Raw genomic sequence first — 25105 nt, forward strand, 5'->3', positions numbered from 1 at the left:
GCTGGAGACCAATCACAATTTGCTTGTCAAAATCAAAGATATTGGCCAAACTGCATCTCATTCACGTGTGTGTGTGTGTGTGTGTGTGTGTGTGTGTGTGTGTGTTGGGGTGGGAATGAATGGAAGACAATATTCATCTTGTAGAAGCATAGCATGATTTTATTAAAATTCCAGGAATTTTTTAAAAAAATCAAACAATTGAATATACCAGTCCTAAAACTGAAAAGCAAAAAGCATAACTGTGTCCATGGATTTGGCTTTGGGGTACCTGTAAATCTTCTACAACTATATGTAAAATTTTGTGCAATTTTACTTTTTTTTTCTTTTTGCCAAGAGGGTGAACTGATTTCTTAAGATTCTCAAAGGGATCCTTGACCCAAAAAAATGTTAAGAACAGCTGCCCTAAAAAAAAAAAAGAAAGAAAAGCAAGAAAAGAATTCTTTGTATGCCCCTTGCTTAAGAGTTTACCTGTGGCCTGCTGTGGTGACATCCCCTCCTATGTACAGAAGAAAGAGGAAAAGAGAGGAAAGGGTAAGGAGCCTCCAGCAATCTCATCAACCAAATGTGTGTGACATTTGTACAAGGCATTTGTTAGTTTTTTCTTTTAACAGTCTATATCAAAATGAAGTCATCTCTAGTGTAATCGTCTTTCAAAAGTCTCTGTGATTTCAAATTAGCTTAAATTGCCTTTTCCAGAGTGATGAAAAGTGTCAGAAAAACCACATGTCAAAAGGTAATTCTCTTAATATAAATTTCTGATCATACTGAGTCTTTCAGAAATAGCTTTCAATGAAAGATTTATTCTACTTGCCAGTATTATAAATTTGTATTTCAAAGGAGCTATGTGAGTGAAAACAAAACATATTCTCTATGTTCCTAGTACATTTATTATTGTTTCAGCATATATATTGTTTCAGCTCATATAATTCTAGTACTAATTATAATGGAACCCTACTCTCACTTAAGAAAACACTAGAATGATTTTCAGTGAGACCTATTTCTCCTTAGATTTTCAGGGAAACCTATTTCTCCTCAGGCTATCCAAACACCATAAAGTGCTTGAAATTATATTCCAGTAATATATGACCCTGTCTGAGAATAAATTAATATACATTTTCAATCAGCATGCAGCGTTTGGGCACACAGGAGTGTACTCTCAGAATCGCCTTTCTTGTCCTTCTTTACAAAAGGCTTAAGTAAACTCCTCTTCATTTCTAATCTTTTTCAGTCTTTAATTATATGTAATCCCAAAGAGACATGTACATGTTGGTTTTATACCTCTGTGTAAATCAACATCCTATCATGCTTTCTTTAAGACTTTTCAGACTGCTTTCAAAATCTAATTCAGCTTCAACTAAATATATAAATATGCAAAACTCTTCTGTCTCCTAAACATTTCATGAGCTGACACCCTGCAAAGACAGAGTAAGGCATAATACAAAAATTAAGTTAAAAAAAAATTAGTATTTTACAAATAGTTTTAACTTCTGATTAAAAAGTTGTTTCTTGAAATGACCACCTAAAATATTAGAAAATGAACCTAAATTCATATATGTAATCATACATAGCAAGTATTTAATTCTCTTTTCATATAAAAATATTTCCCCCTATAATATCTTTCAAAAATCATAAAAGCACACACTTACCCCATTTTGCTTTCTGTGGTTAAATCATGCTCGATTCAAGGCTTATCTAGGCTGTGAGTTAACTTAAAGGTAAAAGAAGCAGGAGAGAGGTGGCAGATTTGACTGCCCCTGAAATGAGACTGTCATATGCTAACCAGGCCTTTAAATGAGGAAAACTAACATCTCTTTTAATTATGTAAGCTCCAGGTCAAATTCTAGCACCAACTAATCAAATAACTGAATTGTGTTTAGTTTCAAGGAGTAAAATGGGGAGGAGGGACTGTTTGAGAAGAATGACTTTGGTATCTTAGAAATTCTTAAGTGTATTTATTGAAAAATTACCTTCTCGTAACAAAAGATTTTTTTAACAAAAATATTTTAAAAGCAGAATATATGTGTGTGTATGTAATATATATATATAAATAACTTGTTTGAAGAAAAATATTAATAAGAATAATTTAATTTGCAGTAAAACAGACACTTTCCAATGAAGTATTTTCTATAAGTTTGGGACATTTTATGTCCCAGATCCTGAAAATATCCTTTCATTTTATTTAAATTTGATTAGTATTTATCTTATTATAATAATATACATTTCATTCTAAAACTAAACTAGCTAATGGGAAGTAATACATTCAAGAAGGTCTCATTTTTAAAATCTTTAAACACTTCCCATAGAAGGTTTTTTGAAATAAAATGCAAAGTTACTCAAGTGAAAAACTAACAAAAAAATCTTATTTAAACATTTCTAAAAAGACATTTGAGCTCAAATTTAGGGTTGTATAATGAAACAAAAAATAACACTTTACTGTTATGAATATTCACAATATTTTGAATTAATAAATAGGACATAGGTTGATTATTATAGATATACCACTTTTGTCAACTTTGGAAACCAGAGTTTCTACAAAAACAATCAGGTCCTTGTTGTAATTTTTAAAATGTAGCTGTTAGATACTGTTTTGATATTTTATTATTCACCAGAAAGGTAAGGCAGCTTTCTGAGCAAGGAGTATGTAAGAAAATAGAGATCTACTTTTTTTAAAAAAATGAGATCTAGATCATTCACCACAAAATTCACACTTTATTGTATTCAGTGATTTTAAAAAATATATTTTTTAAACAAAATTACTACTTTCACCATCACAAGTGCAACTATCTTCTTTCTAGTTCTAGAACATTTCCATTACCCTCCCGCAAGAGCCGCAGTGCCTCCCAATTTCCTCCTCCCCTGGGAATTACTAATTTGCTTTCTGTCTGAATAGGATAAGCCTGTTCTTGGTATTTTATACAGATAGAATCATATAATATGTAATCCTTTGTAACTAATTTCTTTCATTTAGTACACTGTTTTATTTCCATTCATTTTATAGCATGTATCAGCATATCATTGCTTTTTTTAACATCATTCCCTTTTATAGTTAAATAATATTCGATTGCATGATTAGATTTTGTTTACCCATCAATTATTAGTGGGCCTGGGTTGTTCCCACCTTTTGGCTATTACGCATAATAATATTATGCACATTCTCATATAATGAGATGTGTGTTTTCTTGGTACATACTTAGGAGAATTGCTGGGTCATATGATAACTCTATACTTAACATTTTGAGAAAACATTTTCCGCAGCGGTAGCACCATTTCACATTCCCCAACAGAAAGCTTTGAGGGCTCTATTTCTCATCCTCATCAATATCATTTGTTATCTTTTTAATAAAAGCTGTTTAAGTGGCTGGGAAGAGATAATCCACCATGGTTTGAATTTGCAATATCTTTTCATATGTTTATCGGTCATTTGTGATTTTTTTTGAGAAATGTGTCTCTACATTCTTTTCTGGTATTAATGGTGTTGTCTTTTGACTGCTGAGTTATAAGAGCTCTTCATACATTCTGGATACTAAAGCCTTTGGTGCTGCCTGAAAGCTCAGAGGCCTGAATCCACCAGTTGTTCCACAATAGAAAAGACTACTGATTACTTGCATTAATAGAAATATTACAACCTAGAAAACCCTGTAGGGTGTTTGTACACCCTATGCGGTCACTTAGAATCTACCGGAGGGCACACAAAAATAACACTTTTATTGTTGTTGTTATATGCTGTCAAGTCACATGCAACTCATAGTGACCCTATGTACAACAGCTCTGAAGCCTGCCCTGTCCTGAGCTAGTCTGACTCTGACACACCTACCCCCATTGACCCCATCATTGTGTCAATCCATCTTATCAGGGGTCTCCCTCTCCTGCGCTGTTCCTCCACCCTTCCAAGCATGATGTCCTTCTCCAAGGACTAGTCCCTCCTGGCCATGTGCCTAAAGTATGTGAGACAGAGCCTCAAAATCCTAGCCTCGAAGGAGAAACTTGATTTTACCCTTTCCAAGATAGATCTATTTGTTCTCCTGGTGGTCCACGGTACGTTCAAGACTCTTCTCCAGCACCACAAATCAAAGGCATCAATCCTTCTTCTGTCATCCTTACTTTTATTAGACTTTTGTCAGATATTTTCTTTTTAAATATTTTCTCCCATTCCTGATCATCTACATTTTAAAGATGATGAAGCTGGGGCATTTTGTCAGAAACTTAGAGTGCTGCTGTGTTTATGCAAATAAGTTCTCAGTTGAGCCACACACTTTATTTTAAACTAATTATAAAAATATTAAAATTAAGTTGAAAAAAGGCATAAGTGAGTGAAAGTTTTTATTGTAGACTTTGCAGCACAGTAGCAGTCTTCAAGGTCCTTTTGGATTTTGTGGCTTTCCTCAGAAATAAAAGCTTCAACCACCATGTTAAAACAGCAACACCAAACATCTACATGAGCAGCTTTAGTTTCAGGCCTGGAGCAGCGGTGAAATGGAAGTTCCCGCACCATTCCAGTCCTTGGACATCAGTATACTGTCCTTCACCTTCCACCCTGTTAGCAATAAAAAAAGTTTGCTCATTACCAAAGGACAAAGATTTTAAATTCTCTAGAATATTATATATGAAACACTGTGTCTTTCCACTTACAAAGTGCTGTCATTTCTTGAAAAAAAATTATTCTTTCAAAGGAATATTGTCATGATATACCAAATTAAGTGCCCAAGATCAAGAATTACAATTATATCAACTAAGTTCAAAGGACAAGAAGCATTCCTTTGAAGAGAACAAGTGGACGCTGTAGCTTATAATAGGATAGGTGTGTGTCAATATTGTATCCTTCCTCTATAACTATTCAATCTGTATGCTGAGCAAATAATTTAAAAAGCTGAACTATATGACAAAGACTGTAGTAGTATTGGAGGAAAACTCATCAACAACCTACATCATGCTGTTTACACAACTCTGCTTAAAGTAAGTGAAGAAGATTTGAAGCATTTACTGAAGAAGATGAGAGACTACAGGTCTCAACATCAAGAAAACAAAAATCCTCACCACTGGACCAATAAAAACCATCAAGATAGATGGAGAAAAGAAGTTACTAGCAAGTCCATTTTACTTGGGTCTACAATCAACACTCATGGTATCACCATGGTATCATGGTCAAATAATCAAAAGATGTAAGGGGTGTTGCACTGGGAAAATTTGATGATAAGGAACTCTCCAAAGTGCTATAGGGCAAAGATATTGAAGGGGCAGCAGAAACCCCATTTTATATAAACCCCCATCAGCGCTGGAAGCAGAAGCGGGCCATAAAAATTCTTGGCTTAGGGCAAACATGAGTGCCCCGGGTTTTACCTTGAAAAAGTAAGGAATTAACTAGTGTCTACGTGACACAAAAAGAGTAAAGGCGGGCAAAGTAACCAGCCCATCAAAAGCTGACCAAATGACTGACCCCCTGACCCACCAATCTCTTTGCCCTAGCAGGGGCGCCCAAGAAAAAGCTATAAAAGCAAGTGGGAGAGAAAACCTCAGAGCTTTTTCCCTTCACCACCTTTCTGAGGAAGGTGAAAAAGCCTCCACGTGTGGAAAAATTAAACAATAAATGCTCTTGAAATTTCAGACTTGTTTCTGGATTTCTTTGAGGGGCATTTCGTGGGCACAACAATATCATAAGTTCAGACTACGGAGTGCCTGATTCAATCCATAGTATTTTCAATTGCTTCCTATGCATCTGAAAGTTAGACCATGAATAAGGAAGACCGACAGGGAATTAATGGTGTAAAATTGAGGTGTTGACAGAGTATTGAATATACTATGGACTGCAGAAAGAACAAATAAATCTGTCTTGCAGGTATTTCAACCAGAGTATTCCTTAGAAGTTAAGTATGGTCAGTTTGAATCCACCAGATCTCTACTGGAGAGGGAGGGGCAATCTCCTATTGTACCAGTCAGATCAGATTTGATGCTACACACACACACCACACACACACACACACACACACACACACACACACATAAAATTTAAAAATAAGTAAAAAGAAGTACATATGGTGAAACCTTCTCTCATGTCCTTGGGGCATGTGTCAGGAGGGGTCAGTTCCTGGGAAAAGTAGAGAGTGAGTAAAAGACCCTGTAAGAGATGGACTGACACCATGATTGCAATGGGCTTGAGCACGACTAATTTCTGAGGTGGGCACAGAATAGCACAAGGTTTTGCTTAAGGATTCACAGTGCCTCTATGAGTCATTTTCAACTAGATAGTACCTAACAACAATAATACAGAGATCATGTAATCTACAAATCAAAATAGTCATATATTTTCTAGACTATATACTGTATCTTTATTACAAAAAGTTAGGAGTGAATTTAAAAAAATGTAAATTCATATGTGTTTAACTTGGCTTCTCTCCCCAGTGATCTGTCATTATTGCTTTCAATCTTTCTTGGAAGGTTTCTGTTTTCAATTCATTGTCATAGGCCTTCTCTTACTATGATGTTTTATGAGCTTTGCTGGAAAAATGGGTCCTATTTTACATAGACGGTGATGGGGCCAAAAGAGAGTTAAACATGTTATATGGTAAATTAGTGGCCATGCTGGTACTAAAAGAGCCCTGGTCACCTGACCCCACATCTAAACAAAGAGTATTAGGAAAATGGCAAATGGGATACAAGAATATAAGCGACAGCAGATTAATGAAGAGTTTTGATACTGACTCAGAAAGTTCTATAGAAAATGAATATCAAAAAGAAATAAAACAACTAAATTGGTTAACACTAAGAATACTATTTCCTTTTAAATGGTCTCAGTTTCTATTAGAATAATTCTTCTCAAAAAATAATTGAACAATTCTTGTTGTGTTATATGCTGTCAAGTCGATTGCGACTCATAGCGACCCTAAACCCTGTTCTATCCTATGCTAACTTCACTGTCTCTGACACACCTACTCCCATTATCCCAATCACTGAATTGAATCCCAATCATTGAATCTATCTCATCAAAGGTCTTCCTCTCTTGTGCTGTCCCTCCACCTTTCCAAACATGAAGTCCCTCTCCAAGGACTGGTCCTTCCTTGCAACATGCCCAAAGTATGTCAAACAAAGCTTCAGAAACCTTACCTCCAAGGAGGAGCCCAGTTTTCCCCTCTCCAGGACAAACCTGTTTGTTCCCCTAGCAGCCCATGGTACAGTCAACACTCTTCTTCAGCACCACTGCTCAAAGGCTTCAAGTCTCTTTCTATCATCCCTAGTTACTGCCCAACTCTCTGATGCATAACATACAATTGTGAAGACTATGGCCTGGATCAGGCACACCTTAGTCTCCAGCCTGATGTCACTGCTCCTCAGTACTCTAGAGAGGTCTCTAACAGCTGACTCCCAATGCAATTAGTTTCTTAACTTCCTGGCTGTTGGTACCAACAGTGTCGACTGTAGAGCCAAGCAAACTAAAACTGTTAACTATCTCAACCTCTTCATCATCCATACTGATGCTGCCAATTGGCCCAGTGGTAAGAATCTTTGTTTTCTTGATGTTGAGCTTCAATCCATATTGAAGGCTGCAGTCCTTGACCTTCTTCAACAAGTGCATCAGGTCCTCCTCAGTTTTAGCAAGCAGGATGTGTCATCTGCATAAAGCAGGTTGTTGATGAATCTTCCACCAATCCTGATGCCTCATTCCTCCTCATATAGCCCAGCATCTTGGATGATCTGTTCTGCTTACAGACTGAAAAGGTATGGAGACAGAATACATCCCTGGCGGACACCCTTCTTGATTTTGAACCATGCAGTGTCTTCTTGCTCTGTTCTGATGACTGCCTCTTGGCTCAAGTAGAGGTTTCATATAAGCAAAATCAAATGTTCTGGGATTCCAATTCTTCTCAGAGTCAACCACAGTTTGTTGTGATGCAAACAGTCAAAAGCCTTTGCATAGTCAATGAAGCACAAATAGACATTCCTCTGGTATTCTCTGCTTTCTGCCAAGATCCATCTAACATTAGCTATAATATTCCTAGTATCACAGCCTCTTCTAAACCCAGTCTGCACATCTGGCAGTACTCTGTTGACATATTGCTCTAGTCGTTTTGAATAATTTTCAGCAGAATCTTGCTTGCTTGTGATATTAATGGTATTATTCGATAATTTCTGCATTCTGTTGGGTCACCTTTCTTTGGAATGGGAACAAATAAAGATCTCTTTCAGTCAGTTGACCAGGTGGCTGCCCTCCAGATTTCTTGGCACAACTTAGTAAGCACATCCAGGGCAGCGTCTTTTTGTTGAAATATGTCAACTGGTATGCTGTCAATTCCTGGAGACTTGTTTTTGCCAATTCTTTCAGAGCAGCATGAACTTCCTCTTTCATCACCACAGGCTCTTGCTGGTATGTTGTTTCATGAAATTCTTCTGTGTCCACCAATTCCTTCAGGTACAGTGACTCTATATTCCTTCCATCTTATTTTAATGCTTCTTGAATAATTTAACATTCTGCCCAAAGCATTCTTAAGTATTGCCACTTGTGGCTTTATTTTTATCTTTATTTTTTTCAATTCCTTCAACTTATGAAATACTGAGCGAGTTCGGTCCTTTTGATTTTCTGACTCCAGCTCTCTGCACATTTTATTATAATACCTTGCTTTGTCATCTCAAGCTGCCCTTTGAAGTTTTCTACTCAACTCTTTGATTTCTTGATTTCTTCCTTTAGCTTTGGCTTCTTAGTGCTCTAATACAACATTCAGAATCTCATCTGATATCCATCTTGGTCTTTTCTTTCTCTTCTGCCTTTGTAATGATCTTTTGCATTATTCATGAATGATATTCTTGATATCCTCCAAGAACTCATTTGGTCTTTATTCACTGGTGTTCAAGGCCTCAAACCTGTTCCAGAGGTGGTTTTGAAATTTGAATGGGACAGACTTAAGGTCAAGTTTCAGTTCCTGTGGATTTGATTTTATTTTCTTCAGCTTCAGCTTGAACTTTCATATGAGTAGTTGGTGGTCTACAATTTTCAGAAACTAATAACTTCACAAAAGATGATTTAGCAATGTTTTTTAAAAAAGAAAACCAATTTGCTCTGTTAACTTTCACCCAAACCACCATTCAAAAAAATAATTTCATCGTAATATTTAAGCAAATATTCCTGAAAAGAATCTTTCCAAATTAAAGTGACTTTATTTTAGGCTTACCTATTTTCATTGAATTTTCCAGTGTACTTTGCCCCAGTTGGGAATGTGTAAGTCCCAAATCCATGAAACATATTATCCTTAAAATTTCCTTCATATACCGCTCCTGAAAAATGTTCGAGCTTCCCAAAGCCATTCATCTGTTTTTAGCAAAAGAAATTACTTTGGCAACTTATCTTCAGTTTCCTGTAGAATCTTACAAAAACACATACAAGTTTATTATCCACTCTGTCTATTGTTGTGTGCTATAGAGTCAGAACAGACTCACAGCCAACCCTCCAGGGAGTTTTTAGAGGCTCTAAATTAGAGGGGAGATTGTCCATCTTTCACCCCGGGAGCAGTGGGTGGATTCAAACTGCCTGCCTTTGAGTAGTCAATGCAACTCCTTACCCACTAAATCACTACAGTTCCCTCTTAGATATAAAATGCTGGTATAACAAAAATACCACAAATGTGTGGCTTGAACAAACCAGAATTTCTTTTCTCACACCTTTAAGACAGAAGTCCAAATTCAGAGTATAGCTCCAGCGGAAAGCTGCTTCTTGCTATTGGCTCCAGAGGAAGGTCCTGACCTTTCCATTTCTGCTTTTTTGGTTTCACGGAAATTTCTATTTGTCTTTAGCATCTATCTTACCTCATCTCTCTTCTGCTTTCCTGTTTAACCTCTTTCATATTTCAAAAGAGATTGTTAATGCACCTTATATATTAATCCTGCCTCACTAACATAGCAAAGAAGACCCATTCCCAAATGGGACTGTAACCACAGGCATACAGGGCTGGATTTATAACATATTTTGGAAGGATATCATTCAATCCACAACACACTCGTAATTATTTCATTTAACATTGTGTTTAATCCTATATTTACAAAATCAGACATTTTATAATTGTCTTTCTGGTATAACTCAGGTGTGAGGTATTAGAACATTTAGAGAGTCCATGAAGATAATAATAGTGGTTCCTGCCCTTAACCTTCTTACCACAGACTGGCTTTTTAGATCATGGAAGAACATTACATAACTACTGCTTTACATCCAAAATACTGAGAATCATGACTCAGTCAAGCAAACACAGATGTTTGGAAGACACCATTCAATCTGTTACATGAATTCAATAAGAAAATGATGTAACAAGCTTGGCCTTACTTGGTGAGAGATGTGAAAGATGATGGTGGTGGTGATGATGAAGATGACAAACTCTCTGAATTAGTTTAATATTACTAATATATTAAGTGGAGGAGCTCTGGTGGCTTAGTGGTAAGGAAATGTGCTGCCAATGCACAGGTGTATGGTTCGACTCCACCAGCTGCTCTGCAGAATATAGATGAGCAGTCTCCTCTTCATAAAATTTACTGCCTCTGAAAACCTGATGGGATGTGGTGGGAGTGGTCAGCTATGGGTCAGCTCTGAGTCAACAGTACACAGTAAGGGAGCACAACCAATATAAAGGCAGGTGGGTTTGGAGTCACCAGCTGGTCCTCAAGAGAAAGATGGACAATCTCCTCTTTATGTGACTTACAGCCTCTGAAAACCCACTGAAGGATCAGTTAGGAGTCAGTTCCAATTATATGGTGCAGAGAGAGAGAGAGAGAGTATGTCTCTGTGTGTGAGACAGAGAGAAATTACAGTCACTACTCATCAACACGGAATGTAGAACACTATAGTATGCCAACTGACCTCGATATTGCTCCAAAACTATGTGTATTTTACAGTAATGGCAAAATTTCTTAACTCATGTACTCATAAGAGTTAGTTGCCTACTGTTAATAATAACAGCAATAATACCTTATCATCTTTCCAGCTTCCGGTGTAAATAATTCCATCAGGAGTGGTATGAATCCCTACTCCATTTCTCTCAAAGATTCCAGAAGATGATCTTGTACAGTCACCATCTTAACACAGTGAAGAAACAGTGAAGATTATAAATGGGAACACCGTCTCCCTAAGTAATGCAGTAGTTATGTACCGGTCTAATCACAATTATACTCCAATGAATCTCTTCTACTCCCTATAATTAAAACCATGGGAGAAAAGACCCATAAACTCAGAAAATCCTGTAAACATTGAGAGTCAAGGACCAGGAAGATTAATTGTACCTTTTGGAGGGAGCTCCTATAGCCTAGTGGATAAGAAGTTGTGCTGCCAAACTCAAAGGCAGGCAGTTTGAATCACTTCATTGCTCCATGGAAGAAAGATGGGCAATCTCCTCCCATATGACTTACAGCCTCTAAAATACCATAGTTGGAGGGTCAACTATGAGTCAGTTCTGACTTGGACAGCAATGAGTGAATGAAAGGTTTCCAGAGGGAGGTCTGGTTCCCTAATCCATAGAGAGTTGTATTGCTTAACCAAAACTCAAGATTCTTTGGTGGTTCAAATCCACCAATGGTTCCTGGATAGAAATATGGGCAATCTTCTCTCATGCAGTTTACAGTCTTAGAAACCCGCTGGAGGGTCAGCTATGAGTTTGGTTCTGACTAGACAGTGGTAAGTTTCAAGTGGTTTTTTTTAGTGTACAGGCTTACAGGACACACTTTGTCTATGTTGTTGTTGTTAAGTTGTTAAGTGCCATCAAGTCATAGGTGACTCATAGCAACCCTATAAACGAAAGTCCTCAACACTTGCATTCTATACTTAACATTAAAGTTTAAATTTAAAATCTGTTTATTTATTAGTATTTCTATTTTATTTAATAAATCTTATATCTGGAACATAATGTTATAAAATGTGATAGTCTTCCCTCACTCTCTTCACTCAAGTTATTTAATTTTTGCTTGCTTAGAAAAAGTAATTGAAATGTACTTACCATATTTGTCTCCATTTGGAAATACATAGCTTATTTTATATACTTCTGATGCTGTTTTCAAAGATTTAAGGAAAAAGAATATTTAAGGACAGGCATATAAGTTCAAATAATTTTTTGTCATAGATTTAATTGAAAAGTGGATCTTAAGAGCTTTTCATATAAATCCCCTTTACATGATCACAAACACATTCTGATTACTTGTCCTTTCCATTTCTAGTATAGGGGCCTTAGGGAAATAAGTCATTTCCCCTAAATGACCTATTTTCATTCATATATTACAATAGTTTTATTGAGATACAATTTATATACTACAAATTTTTTCTCTTTTAAAACTGTACAGTTGAATGGTTTCTAGAATATTCAGAATTGTACAACCATTACTATAATCTAAGTTTAGAACATCTTCATCAACCCCCAAAATCTATATTCACTAGTAGTCTTTCCTTATTCTTCTCATCCCTCCATCTGTCCTTTGAGTCCTGGCAACTACTAATCTACTTTTTGTTTCCATGAATTTGCACATTCTGGACATTTCACATAAAGGGAACTGTACAACTTTTAGGGACCAGCTTCTTTCATTTAGCATAATATTTTCAAGGTTCATCCACACTGCAGTACATAGTGGCATTATATTTCTTTTAATTGCCGGAAAACATTTCATTGGACAAAGGGTCATTGTGTTTAGTTGTTAATTAGATGGTGGAAGTTCAAGGTACCATGGAAAAAAGACTTTGTGATGTAATTCTGAAAAATCAATCATATGGATGCAATTTCTGGTCTCTCCTTATTAGCAAAGATGAGTAAAGAAAATCAAAGACTGTTAGTTCAAAGGGCTAAAGGAACACATCAATGCTGTCCCCATGGCCCAGACACCAGAACACCTAGATAGTGCCCCTGTCACTACTGACTGCTCAAAAGGGGAAAGAAAGAAAAGGAAGGGAGGGAGGGAGGGAGGGAGGGAGGAAGGAAGGAAGGAAGGAAGGAAGGAGAAAAGAAAAGGAGAATTCTGGGTAGATTTAGAAGAAAACAAAATGTGAAGCAAAACTCAAAAGTCATAAAAAGACCAGACTTACTTGTCTGACAGACTGTAGAAAACCCCTCAGCCACTATTCAACCCTAGTACTGAAATCAACTCTGTGATTCACTTGTCAGTCAAACAACAGAGAAGCCCATAAAATTGTAATAACACTAGACAGGAAGATACTTCTCAAAACAATCAGCCACTCAAGAGCAAAAGAGAAGTATCTGCTAAGGGTAAAGTTCAGAGGGTAGGAAGAGAGGAGAGGAAAGAAGGATGAATGGACATGGGAAACACAGGAAAGCAGTGGGAATATGCTGTTAGGAGAATTACAACCAACACCAGGAATCAAAATGTGTATGAATTTTTGAATGGAAAACTTTTGCTCTGTAAATTTTAACCAAAATCATATAAAAATATTTTTTAAAACTAGAAAGGAAACCCTATTGAGGCCAAGTCTACTATTGTTGTTATGTACCGTCAAGTCACCTGCAACTCATAGCGACCCTATGTTCAATACCTCTGAAACTTACCCTGTCCTGAGCCAGTCTCACTGACTACAACACACCTACCCCCATTACCCTAGGTACTGTATCAATCCATTTCATTTGGGGTCTTTCTCTCCTACGCTGTCCCTCCACCCTTCTGAGCATGATGTCCTTCTCCAACGATAAGTCCTCCTGACCACATGCCCAAAGTAAGTGAGACAGAGCTTCTAAATCCTAGCCTCCAAGGAGAAACTTGGTTTCACCCTGTATAAGACAGACCTATTTGTTTTCTTGGCAGCCCATGGTATGTTCAAGATTTTTCTCCAGCACCACAATTTAAAGGCAACAATTCTTCTTCTATCATCCTTAGTCAGTATCCAGCTCTCTGAAGCATAACAAGTAATTATGAAGACCATGGACTAGATCAGGGGCACCTTAGTTTCTAGACTGACACCATTGCTTCTCAGTACTCTGGAAAGGTCCCTGAGAGTAGATTTACCTAATGGAATTCACCTTTTGATTTCCGGACTGCTGGTTCCAAAAGTGTTAATTGTGGATTCGAGCAAGCTGTAATTGTTAACAACCTCAATCTCTTCTCCATCTATCATGGTGCTGCAATTGGCCCAGTGGTGAGAATATTTGTTTTCTTGATGTTGAGCTTCAATCCATACTGAAGACTACAGTCCTTGAAATTGTACAGCAAGCACTTCAGGTCCTCCTCAGTTTCAGCAAGCAAAGTTGTGTCATCTGCATAATGCAGATTGTTGATGAGTTTTCCTCCAATCCTGATGTCACATTCCTCCTTATAAAGCTCAGCCTCGTGAATGATCTGTTCTGCATACAGATTGAAATGGTATGGAGACAGGACACATTGCTGACACATTCCCTTCCTGACTTTGAATCACGCAGTGTTTCCTTGCTCTGTTTTGAAGACTCCTTCCTGGTACAAGCATAAGTTTCTCATAAGTACTATCAAGTATTCTGGGATTCCCATTCTCCTCAAGGTTAACCACAATTTGTTGTGATCCACACAGTTAAATGCCTTTTACATAGTCAATGAAACACAGACATTCCTCTGGTACTCTGTTTTCTGCCAAGATCCATCTGACATTGGCGATATTGTCTCTAGTGCCATGGCCTCTTCTAAACCCAGTTTGCATTTTGGGTAGTTCTCTGTCAATGTACTGTTCCAATCATTTCTGGATAATCTTCAGCAGAGTTTTGCTTGTGTGTGGTATTAGTGATATTGTTCAATAATTTCCACATTCTGTTGGGTCACCTTTCTTTGAAATGGGAATAAATATGGATATCTTCCAGTCAGTTGGCCAAATAGTTGTTCTCCAGATTTCTTGGCACACCTGGTATTATATTCATGAAATCACAAAGAGTAGAAGTGGACCGAAGGCAACCAATGGAAGAATGTGTTATAGACTAACTTGTGCCCACCCCATTAATATGTTAGAAAACCTTATTTGTGGCTTTAATCCCATCTGTGATAGGTTGTCTTTGTAATGTCAATAAGATATTAGTACAGAGTCAATCTCCTTTAAGATGTAAGAGATTAAGCAAGCAAAGTGGTCTGAGTGAAGACACATGCCAGGCTACATGAAGATTGCCCAAAGGCAGACGGTTTGAAGACAAGGATCGTCCTCCAGAGCTAACAAAGAAAAGTCTTCCCCTCCAACTGGTACCCTGGGCTTATTCAACATAATCTGTTTTCGTGATCATAAAGTTTATTAGGGTGGTTAATAAACTATAATGTAGGTTAGCAGCAGGACATAATCCCTTAATGGAGACAGCTTCCCGAGCTGCGTGCAGGCCCTCTGACCTCCAATTTCACGGTTTAGGTCAGTGTCACAGAATTCCCAGTCCTGTCAGTTACTATGACTTCCCTCGGCCCTCCAGCAAGCTTGGGCGGAGGCTTCTGGTCCTGACTGTGGCTCTGGGGGGCAGCAGTCCCAAGTCAGTTCGTCTCCTGCTGGTCTCCAGGTCTGCTCAGACAGCTCTTGTGTAGGTCCCTGGCTGGTTGGCTGGCGCAGGAATCTTTGATTCTAGAGGATGAATGCTGCTACCTCTTCATTGCTGGTACTGAGATTATATGAAGACAAATGTGGTATAAGGATTGTAGGAAGACTCATCAAGAACTTATGTTATGTAGATGACATAGCCTTGCTGGCAAAAAACAAACAAGACTGGAAGCATTTATTGATGAAGTTCAAAGACTAAAGTGTTCAGTATGGATTACACCTCAATATAAAGAAAAATGCTCACAAATAGACAACGTCTTAACAAGTGGAAAAAAGATTGAAGTTGTCAAAGATATCATTTGTATTGGATCCACAAGAAATTAAGACAAATTGCACTGGACAAATCTGCAGTGGATGAGAAAGTATATTATCCTTTAAAAAGGAACTGGTGGTTACTGGGGGCAGGGACTCCTACCAATCCAACTAGCAATACGGGAAATGAATTTAATTGGTGGGGGAAAGCTTCCATAGAAGCACTGAAGAGCAGAGTGGATACAAATTAAAAGTAAATGGTTGAATCAGAAGTTCAGGTTGAACCAAAATTTCCAGAAAGAAGAGCAATAAACCACCCCAGATAACCTACAAACAAGTTTCTAAAAAGGACTACAAATAAGAATGACATTGGCAATAGGGAAGCAGGGAGGAAAGTGGCATAATGTCTTTAAAATTTTAAAGGAGAATTTTGAAGCTGTTATTCAACTAGTTTTTAATCTAAAATATTAGAAACAAAGGATTTTTTTCTATGGGTGTGAGGTGACATAGAGTTTAATATCAATGTTATTATTGAGAGCTGTTGAATCAACTATGTCTCATAGCAACCCTACGAACAATAGATGTCTTTTCCTGTACCATCCTCATCGTCGCCATACTTGAGCCCATTTTAACAGTCACCATGTCAATTCATTTCATTGAAGGTCTTCCCCTCCTTCACTGATCTTCCACTTTTCTGAGCATGATGTCCTTTTCCAAGGATTGCTGTTGTTGTTGTCAGGTCGAGTTGTTGTTGCCATCGAGTACAACCCATAGTAACCCTATGAACAACAGATCTGAACCTTGTCCAATCCTCAACCTCCTGACACACTAGAGCCCACTGCGGTAATTACTGTGTCAATTCACCTGGTTCAGGGTCTTCCTCCCCTTTACCGACCCTCTCTGCCTTTCTGAGCATCATATCCCTCTCCAAGGAATAGCCCCTCCTAGCAATATGCCCTAAGTATGATGCTTCCTGGGTCATTCACTATATTGCTCAGAGCATCTTTAAACATTGCAGCTAGGATTTGTTTTTCAGTTCTCTTAGCTTAAGAAATGCAGAGTGAATTCTTCCCTTGTTATTCTCCAATACCAGCTCTCTGCATATTCCATTACAATACTTTGAACTGTATTCTTGAGCTGCCCTTTGAAATCTTCTGCTCAACTCTTCTCCTTCAGTATCTTTTTCCTTTGTTCTGGCTTCTTGATGCTCTAGTGTCATTTTAAGAGTGACTTCTGACATCCATTTTTTTTTTTCTTTCTCCAATATCTTTGTAAAGACATTTTGCTCTCTTTGATGATATCCTTGATATTATTCCATAACTCTTCCGGCCTTCAAGCATTGGTGTTTAATGCTTCAGACCTATTCTTAAGTTGATTTCTAAATTCAGATGGAATATATTCAAGATAATATTTTGGTTCTCGTGGACTTCTTTTAATTTTCTTCTACCTCAGTTTGAATTTGTACATGAGTAACTGATGATCTGACCCATAGTCCACCCCTGGCTTAGCTCTGATTGCTGATAGTGAGTTTTTCCAATGATTCTTCCACAGAAGTAGTCAATCTGATTTCCATGCAGCTCATCAGGTGAAGTCTATCTTTAAAGTTAGCATTTGTGTTTTTTAAAAAAGTAATTGCAATGATCATTGAAAATACAAAATTCAATCATTCTATTTCCAGCTTCATTTCTAGAACCAAACCCTTATTTTCTAACTATTCCTTTTTCATTGTTTCTAACTTTTGCATTCCAGTCACCAATTATCATTAATGTATCCTGACTGCATGTTTGATCTATTTCAGACTACAAGATTTGGTAAAAAATTTCAATTTCTTCCTCTTTGGCTCTAGCTGAAGGAGCATATATTTGAATATTCATTGTATTAACATGCTTGTATGCTTACAGATAATATCCTATTGCTCACAACATTGTATTTCAGGATTAAACATGAAATTTACTTTTTTGACTATTAGTGCAACACTATTCTTCTTCTGTTTTTCATTCTCAGCATAGTATACCATGTGATGATTCAAAGTGGTCAGAGCTAGTCCATCTCATCTCACTAATGCCTAGAATATCGGTGTTCATGCACTCCATTTAATTTTTTACAATTTCTCATTTTTCAACAGTCAAGCTACATACATGCCATATTCTAATTAATAAAGAATATTTGTCATTATTTTACTCATTTTTAGTGACTTCCAATCTGGGCTCTATCACTAATACTAAAACTATCTGCATTCTTCTACTGTCCCCTTCTAACAACTTGCTTGTGCAAGTGTGTGAAATGAAGTTTCACCATCCTTCCTTCTAAAGAGTGCCCTGGCTCAACCCTCTCAAAGATATATATGTTTGTTCTCATGTCAGTCCATGGGATATTTTGTACTCTTCTCCAGCATCACAACTCAAAGGCATTGATTCTTTTTCTGTCACTATGGAGTTTACTGTTCAAAATGGCTTTCCTAATCATTGAATTTTACTTTGTCATGTGGATAGGCAGGAATAGGTTAGTAGGATGTGTCAGCCTAACCACAAGGGGACTGATTAGTCTCATCATTAAATGAAGCAGATCCAGCAGCAGAATGAGAGAAAGCTCACCACCAGAAAAGAGTAAGCAAGAAAATGCAACTCATCCGTTAGGACCAGAGCAATAGCCACAGCAGCTGACGCAGAGGACCAGAGACTCAACGTGAGAGGCAGCTGACCGTGAGAATGCTAACCTCCACAGAACCAGAGCTAAGAGCTTCTGCTCAAGTTTGTTGGACCACTGGAAGACTGAGGGGTGGGTGTGCATAGAGCTATCATTATTGGCAGAACAGAGAACGTTGTAACACTGGCTTAAAGCCACAAGTCTTAAGGCTGAGGTGCCAGCAAGCACATTTTAGAAGCTGTCCTGACCAACTATATTCTGCTACTAATCTGGATTAAAATGTTTTAATTTCCCCAATAAATTCTGTGTGGTATGTGAACTACCACACTGGATTTTGGACCCAGAAATGCAGTAAGGTCGGTGTTGAGATGACTAGGAGGTGGTACAGGAAAGTCGGAGACAGGTCTGTCCTTACAGAAATGGTTTTGTGTTCCTGGTGTGTTGATGTGTGAACAGTTCCCCTTTGTGAAGTTGATAAAGATCAGATATGGCTGCTAACATGTGGCCCTTGCTCTTTTTACAGTCTTCTATATTCACTGTCCAACTCTCAGATGCATAGCAAGTAATTGACAAGATCATGACTTGAATCAGGCACCCCTATTTAAACTGACATCCTTGCTCTTTAGGACTTTGGAGAGGTCCCTGACTGCAGACTTTCTCAAAGTAACACATCATTTAATTTCCTGACTAAGGAAATCAATGTTGTTGATTGTGGATCCAGGTAAAATGATACCATTCTCAATGTCTATCTTTTCTCGATCTTTCATGATGTTGTCTATTGACCCAGTGGTGAGGATTTTTGTTTTCTTGATGTTGAGATGTAATCCATCCTGAAGCAAAAGTTCCAAGTCCTCTTCATTTTTAACAAGCACGTTTGTGTCATCTATATAACACAGGTTGCTGATGAGACTTCCTCCAATCCTAATCCACATTGCTCCTCATAAAGTCCAGATTCTTGAATGATACATGTAGCATTGTGATTAAACATGGATGGAGAAAGGATATAGCCTCTATGCACAACTTTCTTGATTTTAAACCATGCCATGTTCTCTTATTCTGTTCAAACAACAGCTTCTTGGTCTAGGTATAGGTTTTGCATGAGCAAAATTAAGTGTTCTGGGATTCTCATTCTTCTCAATGTTAGTCACAATTTGTTATGATCCATGCAGTAAAATACCTCGACTCATAGCCAATACAACACAAGTGGATGTCCTTCTGTTACTCTCTGCTTTTAGCCAACTTCCATTTGGCATCAGTAGTGATAAATCACTGGTGCCATTGATGAAACTCTTCTAGCCATTTCTAAATAATTTTCAGATTGTACTTGCTTGTGCTAGTGGTGTCAAGGATTTATGGTTCAAAATGGCTTTCCTAGCAAATGAATTTGACTTTGCCAAATGGATGGGTGGGGTCATACAAATAGTCATGTTAGTCTATTCAGTAGGGGACTGGCTAGTCTTATCACCACCCCCAGGTTTAAATGGAGTGGTTTCAGCAGCAGAAATAGGAACCAATAAGGAAGAGGAAGCAATGGCGTGGCCAGAGAATCCTGTGCCAGTCAGACCAAGATCTACACAAAAGCACCAGCAGCCTCAGTCTTAGCAAAAACAAAAACAAAACAAACAAACAAACAGAGACTAACATGGGACAGAGCTTAGGACTGCTTCCCCATGTAGCCAGAACCAGAGACCTCCACCCAAGCTTGCTGGAGGACTGAGGGAAGAAGCCAGACTGGAATGGCCAAAATAATTTTGTAACCCTGACCTAACCTGCGAGGCTAACAACCAAAGGTCAGCAACCATGCTTGAGAAGCTAGATTGAGGGATTGTATTTGGTTGCTAATCTGAATTAGAGCCTGTTAATGCATTCCTCTAGGTCGTATAGCCCTGGTGTACAAGTTGCCGCACAGCGGTCACTTGTGGTTGCCGTGAGGCTGAACACTGTGACACTGATGTCAAATGCGTTAATGGTTGGCTACCCAATGCGGACAGAGAGTAGGGTGGAGCTCCCTGATTTAAACAAGCTTGGAAGCAGGAGTGGCATCCACTTCCATAATAGCTTGCCTCCGGAAACCCTATGAACCTGGAGAGAGGATGCAAGGCACCAAGCGTTGAGGACTCTCCTTCATAGGGTCGCTATGAGTCGCCTGCGAGTTGACAGCACTTAACAACGACAATGTCCCTACTAAACCCTGTAACCGCGGGAGAGGGTGCACATCTGAGTCCAGGGTGAGAGATTCTCTGCCGCATCTGGGATTCCAGAAGAGGAATGGTGAATAGTTGTTGCTAGGTGCCATCTGGCCTCACAATGACCCTATAAACAATAAACCTGAGCCCTCAACGGTGGATCGGGGATCTCTCACTCTTCAGTCAAGCTTTATGCTTAAGTGCCGAAAATAAATAAATGACTAGTGAAGGAATGGCCTTTGAGAAACAGTCGTTAAAGACTTATTAAGCAGAACATTAAGCTTATCTTTCAAAACAATTTCTCTTGGAAGATTTCACATTTGAAAGGCTGGTGTGTTTGAGCTAGAGTGTGGAGACCTTGAGAGGCTGGCATTTTAACAAGCCATCATGGAAAAAGAATGATGGCAGAATCACAGCTAGAATCCGGGTCTCGGGACCCTCAGCACAGAGGCTCTCTATCCCCTCCCCTCGAACCCTCGACCTGCGCAGACGCTCAGGAAATATGTCACAGTATATCCTGTAACCGAGCCCGGCTCATCGCGGGTTCCACTGAGACGCCCCTGCCTGACCAGGACCCTGGAGAAGGGGAACTCACTGGACAGAGGGGTGTTAGACAGACTTTCGGAACTTGGGAAGCCCCTCTGGGTCGCCAGCTCTGCTGTCAGAAGGAGATAAGGCGCACGCCAGGACCAAGGAGCACTAAACGCGACCTGGTTGCCGAGGAGACCGGAAATCTTTCACCCGGAAGTGAATATGCGAGGGCCGAAACTAAGCCAATCAGAAGGTGCAGGGTGGGTGGGGCTTTATGGCTGTAGCTGGGCAGCGACGTAGGGCTCCAGGTGAGATTCGCGTAGGTGGCCGAGTCCAGGCGACCCCAGGACACTCTGCCAGCCGCCCTGGAGAAGTGGCACTGCAAGCCGGGTACAGCTTCCCCTTCAGTGGACGAGGGATATTTGTTGGTGTGCGTGAACTGCGCGTGGTCTGTTTGTGATCTTGTCCTCAGTGTGCAGACAGGTCTGCTATCTCCCCTGCACCTGTAGTGGTCAGGCAGGGTCCGAGGAGTATCCTGGCCCGGTGGATCCCAAGCTGTCTGCTCGGGATCGATGTGTCTGTACCGGCAGGATCCTACCTTGGGACCGTGCCATGCTGAAATCAGCAGCTGAGATTGACCACACTCAGGCTCAGAGCAAAGCAAAGAGTTGCTTGAAGGAGCTCAGGTTCCGTTACTTGTCTCTGTTCCCATCTTTGGCTGATGTAGCTGGCTGGGAACAGAGTTCTGGACATTGTATGTTGGAAGAAGGGTATAAGGTCCGAGTATCTGGATAGAACTGCGTATTTCGGGATCAATTAGATTTGCCTAGGAGGAGAGGACTGTATGGTCAGTTTTCAATACTTGGCGATATTGTTCCAGGGTGAAAAACAAAGGATACTCTTCGCAGCCGAATTTAACGTTTGTGTGTCCATGGTAAAGACTGCTCTGGACAGAATAGAATAGTAGAGTCTATCCACATGAATTATACATTTATACAAGGAATTCTTATTCCTTGGGCAATGCCTAGAAAGAGCGGCCGGCATTGGACAGTTGTTAAATACAACCAATAAGCAGACATTCAAAATTGTGACTATCTGAAAACAAGTTGACAAGGTAACATTTTTGGGTGATGAGAGACAAGTTGTTGAGCACTCTTTAGACAAGCTAGTTGTGCCTTGACCTAGTTGACTTGCCACATTCTTTTATTTCTTTTTTAAAAAAGTACAGTAACGTCTTAACTATTTTCAAGGACACAACCTGACCTTGATGTTTTTCTAGGTGAAGCTATGATTTATTTGTCCAATTTGTATATCTTTTTTCCCAGAATTTAAAATAGGTAATTATCGATGCAAAGCCATACAAAATTCAAAGCCTGTTAAATTTTTAATGATCTTATATTTTTGTGAGTGTACTTATATATGTTATATACCATTGAGTTGGAACCAATTCATAGCTGACCCTCCAGTGGGTTTTTCAGAGGCAGTAAAATCACACAGGAGGAGATTGCCCATCCTTCTGTGGAATTGCAGCACAATTTCTTCCACTAGGCCACCAGAGCTCCCTTCCTTCATATATATGTAGCAATGACCTTATGGTAAACAATTCTAGACAAGAAGATTAGATCCTCATAACCTGGACTTTGCCCAGTCCTGTGCCATCCTCATCACCTCTGACACACTAGAGCCCATTGCTCAAGTCATTGGAATGCTTATTCTTTGCTAACCGTCCATCTTTACAAGCATGATGTCCTTTTCCAAGGAAAAGCCTCACCTAGCTACATGTTCAAAGTATGAAAGATGAAGCTTGGTCATGCTTGCCTCCAGGGAGCACTCTGGCTGCACTTTTTCTAAGACATACCTGTTTGTTCTTTTGTCAGTCCACAGGATAGTCAGTACTCTTCTCTAACACCACATCTCAAAGGCATCAATTATTCTCCTGTCATCCTTATTCACTGTTAAGCTCCCTGATGCATAGCAGGTGATTGAGAAGACCATGGACTGAATTGCGGCCCTTTAGTCTTCAAACTAACATCACTGCTGTTCAGCATTTTGGAGAAGTCCCTGTTAGCTGACTTTCCCATTGCAACATGTCTCCTGATTTCCTAACTTCTGGTACCCCAGGTGTTGATTGTTGATCCAAGCAAGATTAAATCATTGAAAGCTTCAATCCTTTCTCCATCTATCATAATGTTCACTGCTACTGCTGGTCCTGTGGTGAGGATCTTTGTCTTCTTGATGTTGAGATGTAAGCCATACCAAAGGCTGTAGTCTTTGACTTTCTGCAACAAGTATTCCATATCTTCTACATTCAGCAAGCAAAGTTGTGTCATTTGCATGATGTAGGGATCATTTCTATAGATTGTTACTAGAGAGGTTTCTCTGATTGTGTGGAATCATGGCCATCTTAAAAAAGCCAAATCCATGGTCATGAAGTTGGTTGGAACTCCTAGAGTCCCTCCATCAGGGTGCAGAGTCTGTAAATCCTTATGGGAAGAAACTGCTCAGGGTGCAGAGTCTGTAAATCCTTATGGGAAGAAACTGCCCATCTCTCTTCCTTGGAGCAGCTGGTGGATTAGAACTGTCGACATTTCAGTTAACAGCCTGACACATTTTGTCAATAAGACTGCTTCTAATAGCCACAAATCTGCAAATATTAACTTATCCTTGCCTTTTTTTGTAAGTAAGGCCATTTGTTGGCAAATAGGCCATTGCTTCATTTCACTTAGCATGATGGCTTTGAGGCTAAACCATGTATCAGGGCTTCATTTCTCTTTATAGCTAAGTAATTCATTCGATTGCACATTGTACCACATTTTGTTTATCCAGTTACTTGCTGATGGGAACTTAGGTTGTCTCTACCTTTTTTGATACTGGAAGTAATGCTGCAATGTACACAAGTGTGTTCACATCAAATATATCTTTTCACATTGCTTCTATGGATCCCAGGGTCTGTTTCTCTAGTGAAAGAGAGGGAACCTCTCAACAAGATGACTGACACAGGACTACAACAATGAAGCTTAAGCACAGCAGAGATTGTGAGGATGGCGCAGAGCCCTGTTATTCAGGGTCACTGACACTCAGAGCCAATTCGTCGAGTGCCCAGCAGTAGTAACCAGATGTGTCTTTTTGCACACTATACCTAATCCAGGCTTTCACATCCTTCTTGGAAATTTCAGAGATAATCCAAACTCAATATGTCCAAAACGGAACTCCCCTTTCCCCATATTTCTACTTCTTCCTGGTGTTCCTGTAACTGGGGCCTCCATGCACAATTTTCTCAAGGCAGATATCTGGATATTATGCTGCTCCTAAAAATCACTTCACCATCAAGTTCTAGTTCTCCTACAGAATGTATAAATCACTGTTTTTTTACAAACTTCAGTGATGCCGTTTCTATCATCTAGAGCCAGGGCCAGCCAAACTATAGTCTTTGGGTCAAATAATACCCACCACTTGTTTTTGTATAATGGAAAGGGCTAAAAATTGTTTGGGTTGTTGGTTTGTGGTTATTTGGTGGTTTGGGGTTGTTTCTTATTTAAGACATACTCATTTAATTATTGTCTGTGGCTTCCTTTTTACTACAGTGACAGAACTGAGTAGTTGTGACAGAAACTACTTGAGCCACAAAGCAAAACATACCTATCGGGCCCTTTATAGAAAATGTTTGCCAACCTCTGATCATTATTAATAGGATCAGCCTCCAAATGCCATCTTTTCCCAAGTCTTGTCTCCTTCAGAACATACTTTTTAAAAGACAAATGGGTCCATTCACTGTCTGCTTAAGATTCTTTTTTTACTTCCATTACACCTAGAATAAACTCTAAACTCCCAGATAGAACATAAATCTATGACCTTATCCTACATAACCTTTCTTTTCTTTCTCCCTTGCTTAGGAGTTTTGAACCAAACTGACCTTCTACCATCTCCTTGATTACACATTCTGTTGTAATGTGTCTTTATTTTGTTGACTGAACAATGTCCTTTAAATATACATGTT

At 39.0% G+C, this 25105-nt stretch overlaps 1 protein-coding gene across 1 annotated transcript; it reads right to left on the reverse strand.

Moving 5' to 3' along the window:
- Positions 1 to 4431: 4431 nt before the first annotated feature.
- On the reverse strand, positions 4432 to 21820 carry LOC102865057. Its single transcript, XM_006882387.1, has 5 exons — positions 21805 to 21820; positions 21319 to 21723; positions 10940 to 11046; positions 9159 to 9295; positions 4432 to 4534 (listed from the first exon to the last, which is right to left on the reverse strand). Exons 1-5 carry the CDS (start codon positions 21818 to 21820, stop codon positions 4432 to 4434), a joined length of 768 nt encoding a protein of 255 aa, XP_006882449.1.
- Positions 21821 to 25105: the final 3285 nt, after the last annotated feature.

This window comes from Elephantulus edwardii, unplaced genomic scaffold (genome assembly GCF_000299155.1).
Source record: "Elephantulus edwardii isolate Elephantulus edwardi_28Jun2011 unplaced genomic scaffold, EleEdw1.0 scaffold00019, whole genome shotgun sequence".
NCBI lineage: Eukaryota > Metazoa > Chordata > Mammalia > Macroscelidea > Macroscelididae > Elephantulus > Elephantulus edwardii.